Below are 11243 nucleotides of genomic sequence, written 5' to 3'. Positions count from 1 at the left end.
AGGTAAGTTGTGATACCATATCATAGCCCCTTTCGATAGGGTCTCTCCGAACTTCTTCAACAGGACATACTCGATCTCATCATACTCCAAGTCGTACCCTTTGATGGAATATGTGTAAGAGGTTACATGCTCATTTGGGTCGATCGTTCTGTTATATTTAGCAATCTCGTGCATACGGAATTTCTTAGGGATCGGCTTCGGAGCCGCGCTCGAAGGAAAAGGTTTTTACACGAACTTCTTGTCATCCAGGCCTTTCAATATTGGCGGTGCTCCTGGGATTTAGTCTACCCTGGAGTTGTAGGTTTTCACCTTTTTGTCATTAGCTTTGATTTTCTTCTTCCCTGATTCTATCCATTTTGTGAGCTCTTCGAGCATCTTTATGATCTCGTGGTTAGCCCCTGATTCATGTTCATTTGACCTTTCTGTGACCGGTTCATCCTTGTCGGTGACTTCCCGAGGTGGATTGGGTTCAACCCTGCTCGGTGCACGGCTTTAGTTCTGTAACTGAGCTATCTCCGCATGTTGAGCCTGCAGCATTCCAAAGATCACCTGTAAACTGATCCCGTCTCCTCCAATTTTTTTTGTGTATTTTGAGTTGCCGATCGGGGTCCACCACGGACGTTATTCTCGGGGTCGGTAGGCAAGTTTACTTCGATAGCCACATGTGAATTAGCGTCAATTGGGTCTGCGACCGAAATTTCGATGGGATCATCAGGCGGTACTTCTTCACCGGGAGCTATATTGTTATTTTTCCCATGATGACCGGACTCGTTGTCAACATGTAGGGGTGCTGATTGAGAGTTTGACATTTCGAGTTTTAATCTGAAATTAGAGACACTTCAAAGAACTAGTGTAAAGTAGTGTGTTATGGAGATTTGTATCAAATAACCACTATTATTCTTTGCCCCACGGTGGGCGCCAAACTGTTTACCTCCAAAATCGGATAACAATTGAATTTGTAAGTGATTTTAAGGATATGTGGATTAACTTGACACAAAATGATAAATCAGATTGCAATTTAAATAAATAATAAAAAAGTAAATGCAAACCCCACGAATTAAACAGTCTTAGCTTTGGAAGGTTAATCACCCTCGAGCCAGGTACGTTTCGATCGATGTGAGGATACAGAAGAACAAGAGTTTAAAGAAAAATAATAATGAAATATTATTTTGGGATGCGTGTTACAATGTGTTCAATAAATTATATGACCCCCTTTATATAGTAGAGGAGTCCTACTTTAGGTACAATTCTATAAAAGGTAAAAAATCTCTTGATTTGTTGATTCTCGGTTCCTTATTGATACGTGCCGAGATTTCCGTCTTAATATTCGACCGGTCACATATATTTTAATTTTCTGTTGGTTATGCTAACAACGTTTCTTCGAGCTCGATCGGGGCTAAGGTCGACGCTGGGACTACGGACTCAATGTTCTCGAAGGTAGGCGTTATGACCCTAGGTTCTAGCTCGGTGGGCTTCGGGATCGATCTTCAGTCTTTGGTTGTCATGTTCCTAATCTGACGTATCGTAGGCGAGCTCGATTTCGACCATATACAAATAACTTATAAAAATATTTTTGAAATGTTATACTATTTTTATTAAAGTATTACGCAATAAAGGGCTAGCCTTGGACAAATCTTAGGCTCGTGATGCTCGTTGTTTGGGTAGGATAATTGATACTTTTTTTTTTTTGTTTCGTTTTGATATCCCCGCCTCGAAATAAAACAAATATATTTATAATTTTTAAAAATGTATTTAAAATATTATAACTTTTATAAAAGTATTACGCAGAAAAAAGGGGCAGCCTTGGACCAAACGTTAGGCTCATGATGCTCGTGGTTTGGGTAGGGTAAGTGGGTAACTAATACTCCTATTTGTTCCATTTGACACCCCCCTCGAGATAGTTTTTTTTTATTTTTATGACTTATAAAAATAATTTTGAAATGTTATAATTATTAGTATATTATGCCATTTCCAGTGAACATACCTATGACTAAGGGTAAAAGAGTTAGCATAAGATAACATAAATAAAATTATAATATATAATAATAGGCGGCATGAAAAGATGATATTAGAGGAGGCATGGAGTTTGAATCTAAATACTATCACCGAACAGTGCCGTGAGATCCTTGGAATTTCTTCATCCTTAACTAAAAATTTTAATCATTAATACTTTTAAATGTATGTTAAAAGTACTAATTAATAGCGTATTATGTACGGGATCAAATTAATCGAACTAATAGATTCCGAATACGAATGCTTACAAAATAGCAAAAGAAGCAGAAACTCTTGCTAATTCCAAATTAAGCAAAAGATTGACCCAGGAATTAAGGAAAAATTTCTAAGCAGCAATCATCCCACATGCTTCGTGTTCTGTCACCTATTCTCAATCTTCAAATATAAACCATCCGCCCATGTGCCTCTCCTTCGCATTTTTGTAGGGTCCGGAAAAAGTCGCATCCTAAAAGGTGTGATATAGATAAACTTTTATAATACATACGGCTCGAACATGTGATCTATATGTCACACGAAAATAATTTTACCGTATCTCCACGGCTCCCCTTCTGTCTCTTTATTGTTGTAAAATTATTACGGAGGAAGAGTTAAAAAAAATGTTTATGGATTTTGGATCATAAGTCCACTTTTGTTTTACCAATAATTATATATATATATATATATATATATATATATATAAAAATTATATACTAACTATACATGAATATATTCATATTATACACGGCTTATACGTATATTATATATCCACATATTGTTTTAAGTTAATAGGTTAGGTGGGCGACAACAACAATAATATACCCAGTATATTTTTACATGCGAAGAGAATACTTAGGACAACTATTTAGGTTATTTCTTCTATAATGAACTTTCTAGTAGGTTTTGATATTTTATCTTTTCATGTTGCTTTATCTTGATGGCTTGATCAAGAAAGTATCTTATATAATTATGTTGTTATTACATAATTATTTATTCTTTTGTTTAGCATGATCACTATCTAATTAGTTACGTTAAATTCTTATAAATTATATTTAAATAGATAAAATAGTTCTAACACTACGAAAATAAAATCTATATGTACATCAAGCAACTTTTTCAACAAGATTTGCAACGATCATATTAAGATAATTTTAAAAAAAACAACGTAACTCAAATATATATGTCGTTATGTGATAAAGCATTTTCTCAAAAACTAATTGAAAAATATTTTGTCAAAATTATTTTCTGACATACATTTCTTCAAAAAGTAAGTCAAAACCCTTTGTTTATGTTGGGCTTCATTTTCATAAAAAATCCTTTCATATTTGTGCTTTTCTTACTTTTTGGTTACACATTTTAAACATGAAAGATTAATTTGTGAGTAGTCATTACACACGTAAATTTGAGAAAACCGACCAATAAAAGAGAAAAAAAATCAAAAGAAGAGTTGTAAAATGATGACATCGTAAATGTGTCCATATTGCTTTTTCTGCTTATTGCGTTCATATATTGGCCAAATTCCAATAATGGGATGTAATATTGTTTCATTTCCTCCGTTCTTTTTTACTAGTTCAATATAAATAAAGAGAAATTTATTATTTTCTTCTTAGGTTATCCGTATTATTAAGTACATATACTTCCTAATCATTGTTGTCGTAATATAAGATTTTAATTACTATTAATAAGCTAATTTAATAAAACAAACTTTTAATAAATAATTTTTTAAGGGGAGTGCAAACTTAATAGTGGACTAGTAAAAAATGAAGGGAGTAACAGTTAAGAATAAAATGGTATTTTCTTTAATATTAAAAAATATTTAATATATAATTATTTAGTGATGGAAAAAAAGATTAAAAAAATTATTCATGTATATTATCCACTAAAAATGGGTTGGATAATAAACTTTTTAAAAATAGGAGATACTTGATGAGCAATCAATGAGTTTAACTTTTATATTTGAAACGACTCAAATTAGGGTTATTTATATCTGAGAGACTAAACATTCTCCTAACATTCAAAAAGTCATAGATAATATGAATATTCATATCATCCATCGGGTTAGCTCATTTCCTATCTTTAAATATAGACGGTTCAGATTTTTTATTTGTTTTTATATTAATCGTTTTCAACTCGCCCATACCCAATCTCACATGTCCGTTTGTCACCCCTATAATTACTTATCATGGTTAAATGAGAAAGTAATAAAACACATAAATTACATTTATTGTTTTGGTGTAATTATTAGTTTCCGTGTGTGTTGGGGTTCCCGAGAAGGTGAAACCAATCCTCGGTTCCCATTTGACCAACTTATTAATTAAAATTAAATTACTCGGCGCAACAATGAAGTTTCATTTATTTATTAGGTGAATAAAAAACGAGGATTAAAATATTGGATAAATAGGGAGATCTAGACTATAGATAAAGAAAGTTATAGGCCCCACTTTATTATTTAATCATGTCTATTTCCTATATATATAGCCACCAAATTATAGATGAGAAATCAAAGAAACTCGAAACCTGCTCATGATCTTCTCTTCTACATTTGTACCCAACATATTACATCAAAAAGTCAAGAACTGAGAGTTTAACAATCTTTCATTTGTCTCTTTTTTTCAATTTGTATAGGGGATTTAAACTTGGAATTAATTTATTTCGGTATGGTATTGGTACAACAAGAGGACGAAATAATGCAAGGTGAAAAGAAGAAAGGAATGCGAGTAGGAAAATACGAAATTGGAAGGACTCTTGGTGAGGGCAATTTTGGCAAAGTGAAGTACGCGAGGCATGTTGACTCTGGCCAATCTTTCGCCATTAAGATTTTGGAGAAGGCTCGAATCGTGGACCTCAAGTTTATCAATCAGGTTTGTTTTCATTATACTGGATTGTATATAATTCAAACTAACGATTTTTCTAACGAAAATGGAAGATTCAGTGATGAAATTAGAGAAAACTGATTTGCATCTTTTATATCGGACGCTTAACCCCACTCCTAACTATGGGAAAAGTCACACTTTAACTTCATGCCTTGATCTAGGCCTCACATCGATCGTTCTGTCCATTGAACTCGACGCTATATAGTAATACGACTTGTAAAGTTGAAAATTGAAATATTGTGAAATAATAAGCTTATAATGTGTTTTCATGTTTGTATTGCAGATTAAGAGGGAGATTGGAAGTTCAAAACTCCTCAAACATCCTAACGTTGTAAGATTGTATGAGGTACGTAGATTTTCTCTTTGTGTATCTTCTTTGCATTGTTTTCTAATATTTGGAATTAATATACGTACCCAAAGTCAGTTTTCTTAACGTAAATTCTGTCCGTTGTATAAATGTAAGATATATCGCAATAATTAAGGATATAAAGTCAATGGTATTATAATATATATATATATATATATATATATATATATATATATATATATATATATATATATATATATAAGTTGAGGGGATTGTGATAATTAATTTTAGTTGGTGAAAAATAAAAATTTGAAGCCATATTATGAGATTTTTCTCGACGTTACCATAAGAGTCAAAATCAATGATTTTTGGGAGTATGAAATGGAGATGGGACCTTAGCTTGTTTGCAGGACCACGGAGTAGGAGAGATGGGTTCAGCCAATGACCCGAAAACGTCGAGTCGGGATTTAAAATTTATGAATTTTTGATTTGTCATTGAATTCGTTGCTCGTCTTAATTATTGGGTTCAAAATTTATTATTTATATATATTTAATATATTTTTCTAATACAAATACAATATTTAAGCCAACGTTACGATTGCGTCTGAACTCGTACCTAATACTCTAACTCTACCCCTACGTAAAACTTAGTAGTTGACAAGATTGTTTTGGTTTTACATTAGACATTAAGTGCTTCATTACTAAATTAAATAATCCTCTTGCTAAGTTAATTTTGTCACGCAGCTCGCCTCTTGGTTTGGTAGACCGATAGCTGCAAGACTGAAGAATATTTGTGGCACTCATAAATTCAAGTACAATCACTATTCACTATTCAAGTACAATCACTATTTAGTTTTTACAAAAAAATAAATACTTTAAAAAACTGAAAAATATATATTTTGTAAATTTCTTTTTTTTTTCCAGTTTTTATAGAATATATATTTTTCAGTTTTTAAAGCATTTTTAAATTTTTTTTTTTTTTCAGTTTTTACAAAAAAAATACCTTAAAAAACTGAAAAAACTTAAAAATATATATTATGCAAATTCTTTTTTTTTTCTTTTTTTTTTTCAGTTTTTACAAAAAAAAATTCCATTTTTTACAAAATATATGCTTTAAAAAAATTGAATTTTAAAACGGGTCGGGTGATGGATTTTTTAAAACGGATTGGGTAAAAAAAAGAAATTGGTCGTTTTCATCTGGTGCTGACACGTGACATTCCATCCAAAATAAGGGTATATTTGTACCAAAGTATGACAGGAAGGGTATATATAGCCCAATAGTATAACGATAGGTATTTTTAGACCATTTTCAAAAGTAAAGGGGTATATTTGGCCCTTCGCCGTAGTTTTTTTTTCTTATTAATTTGATATGATAATCTTCATCTAAAGTTTTAATATTATCCCAATAAAAACTACTTACTTCAATCTAAATTTAATTAGGTTCCTCACAAAAAAGTTTTTCTTTTTCTCAGTGGCGAAACCACCTTATAGGAAGGGGTGTCAAATGATACTCCTTTGCGGGAAAAATACATTGTATAGGTAGGTAAAAAATATTTATATGTATATATATTATGTGTTGACTCCTCTTGATATATTTATTTTTATATATTTTAACACCCCTTAATATAAATTCTGGCTCCGCCACTGCTTTTTCTTCCTAAAGTTAGGAAAGGATGTAATTAATGTCTGTGATGACTTTTAACTCAAGCTGGCAAGCAAGTAGTATAGTAATAATAAGTTCCACATGATTTGCAGCTATTTTAATTTGAATTTATTATCATAACGTCCCCACTAAACGTTTATATATTACCAAAAATGTCACGTAGTGTGTTTGTAATTATTAATTTAATTACAATATAATTTCATCTGAATAGTTCTTTGTATTATAGTACGTTATGTTCTGTCATTTATTCCACTATATAATTTTCTGCCGAGTTTCCTCCCTCCATCACCCCCCCCCCCAAATCGGCAAATTCGTGAGCCAAAAAAGAACATTGTCTTGCATTTTGGCCTTTTGGGAACTTCTAGGATCGGATTTGAAGTTTATGAATTCTTATATGCAACATCTCAAGTTATAAATATTATAATAATAAATAGGTTTATATATATATCTTTGGTTAAAGTCTGGTATTTTTACTAATGATGAATTACTGACATTAATAATTAAACAGGTATTAGCAAGCAAAAGCAAGATTTACATGGTGCTGGAATACGTGAATGGTGGTGAATTATTTGACAGAATTGTAAGTAACTTTGGTAATAAACTTGTGTTTTTGCATATTACCATCTCAAATCTTGAATTCTAACTTGACTATAATCCTAATTAATTAAATAATTAATTAATAGGCTTCCAAAGGAAAACTCAAAGAGGCACAGGGTAGGAAACTCTTTCAACAATTGATTGATGGTGTTAGTTACTGTCACAATAAAGGTGTCTTCCACAGAGACCTCAAGGTAACTATTGTAATATTTATATATATATATATATATATATATATATATATATATATATATATATATATATATATATATATATATATATATATATATATATATATATATATATATATATATATATATATATATATATATATATATATATATATATATATATATATACTCAAGGTAACTAATTATATAGTGTAGCACACAAACATTATAAGTTGTCGCATGTTCTGTCAAATAACATTTGTTATTTTTGAAATGCAGCTAGAAAACGTACTCATTGATTCAAAAGGGAACATAAAAATAACGGACTTTGGGCTCAGTGCTTTACCCCAACATTTTAGGGTACGTATGAAGCTTCATCCAGAACATCTGTCTGCTCTGATACTATATTGAAATGTGTGGCTATTTTATAAACTGTTAAAGAAACACACTTTTATTTATTTAATTATATATTTTAATCACTAATTTTATTCGTCAAGCTTAATGAGATTTCTTTGCTTATTTATAGTCTGATGGTTTATTGCATACAACGTGCGGTAGTCCCAACTATGTTGCTCCTGAAATTCTATCTAACAGAGGATATGATGGCGCGACATCAGATACTTGGTCATGTGGTGTCATCTTATATGTAATTCTCACCGGTCAATTACCCTTTGATGATAAAAATTTAGCAATACTTTATAAAAAGGTAAAAGAAATTTCTTGTACTTTTTCCCTTTGTGTATGATATTCCATGCTCTATATGCCCTCTAGAGATAAAATAGTTTATAACTATATATCTTTTTTATATGAAATCAGATATTTAAGGGGGATGTTCATATACCGAAGTGGCTATCCTTAGGAGCAAAAAACCTTTTAAAGAGGATTCTTGATCCCAATCCACGTACTCGTATAACAATGGCAGAAATCAAAATAAACGAATGGTTCAAACAAGATTATGTTCCAGCAAATCCTTATGAAGAAGATTTGGAATGTGATCATATATCAACAGATAATCAAGTCTTAACAGTACAAGAATCAGCAGTACGTACTTTCATTTTATGTGACGCACTTTCCTTTTTAGCAGCAGTATGTATTTTGCATTTTATATAAGGGTCATGGGTTCGAGCCACAGAATCAGCCACTGATACTTGTATCAAGGTAGGCTGTCTACATCACATCCCCTTGGGGTGCGGCTCTTTCCCGAACGCGAGATGCATCAAGGTAGGCTGCCCACATCACACCCTACATTTTTGCAAGAGATTGTTTCTACGGCTCGAATCTGTGACCTCCTTCTGGTCATATGACAATAACTTTACCGATTACTTCGAGACTCTCCTTCTAATAAGATGATTTATAACGGCACAAATATTTATGACTTGTTTTACAGCCAGTTGACACGCAAAGAGATCCGGAATCACATTCCCTTATCAATGCCTTTCAACTAATAGGGATGTCATCATGTTTGGATCTTTCTGGATTTTTCGAGAAAGAGGTAACTTCTAATTTTAATTACTTACCATATTATGCAATGAAAAAATAAGAAAACCTAGACTTATATTTTATTTTGAATTATTTTAGGACATTTCTGAGAGGAAAATCAGATTTACATCAAATCTCTTACCAAAACAGTTGCTGGACAGAATTGAGAATACAGTGACACAAATGGGATTTCAAGTCCAGAAAAGACATGGAAGGGTTAGTATATAATGAAGTCTATATTTGCATGGGCTTTTTAATAATAATTATAACTGCTAGCCAAATATATACAAAATATACACTGATAATGTATAAAATATATATATTTTTCGTATATTAATATATAGAAGTATACATTTGCCGGCTATTATTTTGGAGGGCGATTATACCAGAAAATCTGTACATTGAATTAATTTTCATGTACTCTAATTATATTTTCAGACATACAACTGATAATACACATATGTCTTATGTTTTTTATTCACATATATTGCAGTTGAAAGTGTTGCAAGAGTGCAAAGGACAAAAATGCCCAACTACTCTCTCGGTAGTCGCACAGGTACGTAGGTGACATGTACTATACGTAGTACGTAGTTTAATTTCTGTACACTAACATTATAAAAAAATATTTAATAATTTTTTCTTGATGCACGATTTGCAGGTATTCGAGATTAGCCCGTCTTTGTATGTCGTAGAGATACAAAAGTCTTCGGGGGATTCTACAGTATATAGACAGGTATATATACTTCGACATCCTCGTGTACGTATACCTTGTTGAAACAAAGTTGTAATGCATTCAAATTAAACATATGAAACTAACTAGTTTTGTTTTTTAATGCAGTTGTGTAATAGGATATCGAGTGATTTGGGTGTACAACGGACTCGGGAGATCTTAATTTAGCTATTTATTTGTTGTGAAATTTAGAAACTTTAATGCTTTTGTTCTTTTAATTTCCTCCTCTTCTACATTTTTTTTGAAGAGTTGTGAGCAGTAACCACACAGTGCTGTAGTTTGGTTGTTTAAATGTTTACTTTGCGTGAGCAATTATTGGAAGAGTTTAAGTTATATAAGAGTCAGTACATAAGTAACTTTTCTATACTATCAAATCGTTTATAATCAACAGATAAGTTTCCTAATTAAAATGTGAGATTTATAATCCTGAAAATAATACAAGACTCGAGTTTGACAAATTTCCCTTCTCTTGCCAAAATAAAGAAATTGACATGGCAACATACAAAACAACATTGATAATTAATGTTTCAGAAATCAACATTACATTTTCTTTTCAAATTGTTTAAATAGATATAATTAATGCATCACATAAGATTTATCAATAAACTACAATAGCGACGTTGAGAAGTGAGTAATAGAAGTTGAAGTCAATGTAAACGACCGAAAACCTTAGCCACTACTTCCCATGTTCCATGTTCCATGTTCCTACCACTTTTTCATTTTCTCATTTACAATTTGGATATATATGATTAATAAAAATAAATCAAGAAAAGGCCCGTTATTCGTTTTGGGATCTCGAGTAATTCGAATTCACATTGCATAGCGTCCATTAAAGGGGAAAACACTTTTTATTCGAATGTTTGTTTATATATTCTCAAGGCTCGATCTCGAGAGCTCTTATTAAGATGGAGGGGTTCTATCCATCTCATTACGAACTGGTCAAACCATTATGAAGAAAGCGACAAGAAAAAGAAAATTCTTTGAATTTAATAATAAGGAAATCTCTTTAACTCTCAAACCATATCCAAGATATGACATACCTACCTAACATGAGAATTACCAAAATAAAGATAGTTGCATTATAGTTGAGATCATATCGTGAGAAGATCACGGAGAAAAAAATTCAAATCTATTTTGTTCAACTACAATAGGAAGATCAAGTGACATCTATATTTAGAAAATATTAAATTCATTTCTTTTAGATGCTTATATTGGGAGGCGCAACTGATCTCCTTCCTGTCCATTTTAATTGTCGTGGTTACTAAAAATACTTAATTCAAAATAGTTGTCATTTTAAAATTTAAGATAGAATTACTTATTTTTTCCACCTTAACCCTTACCCTAATAAATGTGGGGAGAAATTAATGTGGTGGAAGGAAGAGTAGTATTAAATTAAAATCAAAGAATAAATGAGGGTAATTTAGTTATATTATCG

The 11243-nt window shown here is 31.4% G+C and overlaps 1 protein-coding gene across 1 annotated transcript; it reads left to right on the top strand.

Annotated features, from left to right (window-relative positions):
* The first annotated feature begins 4497 nt into the window (after positions 1–4497).
* On the top strand, positions 4498–10106 carry LOC107827270 (CBL-interacting serine/threonine-protein kinase 1-like). Its single transcript, XM_016654363.2, has 12 exons — positions 4498–4850; positions 5146–5208; positions 7341–7412; positions 7516–7623; positions 7879–7959; positions 8126–8305; positions 8416–8640; positions 8987–9091; positions 9178–9294; positions 9572–9634; positions 9737–9811; positions 9917–10106. The coding sequence occupies exons 1-12, from the start codon at positions 4647–4649 to the stop codon at positions 9974–9976; spliced, it is 1353 nt and encodes a 450-aa protein (XP_016509849.2). The 5' UTR covers positions 4498–4646; the 3' UTR covers positions 9977–10106.
* Positions 10107–11243: the final 1137 nt, after the last annotated feature.

Source organism: Nicotiana tabacum, chromosome 13 (genome assembly GCF_000715075.1).
Source record: "Nicotiana tabacum cultivar K326 chromosome 13, ASM71507v2, whole genome shotgun sequence".
Classification (NCBI taxonomy): domain Eukaryota; kingdom Viridiplantae; phylum Streptophyta; class Magnoliopsida; order Solanales; family Solanaceae; genus Nicotiana; species Nicotiana tabacum.
The sequence above is the reverse complement of the archived record's forward strand: the minus strand, read 5'-3'. Positions and strand labels throughout refer to the sequence as shown.

What these genes read in the sequence shown, in the direction of transcription:
- LOC107827270 (XM_016654363.2), top strand. Translation starts at nt 4,647, where the DNA reads ATGGTATTGGTACAACAAGAGGACGAAATAATGCAAGGTGAAAAGAAG. An exon ending in TAGCAATACTTTATAAAAAG is followed by an intron (nt 8,306 to 8,415) that starts GTAAAAGAAATT and finishes ATATGAAATCAG; the next exon opens with ATATTTAAGGGGGATGTTCA. An exon ending in ATTCTACAGTATATAGACAG is followed by an intron (nt 9,812 to 9,916) that starts GTATATATACTT and finishes TTTTTAATGCAG; the next exon opens with TTGTGTAATAGGATATCGAG.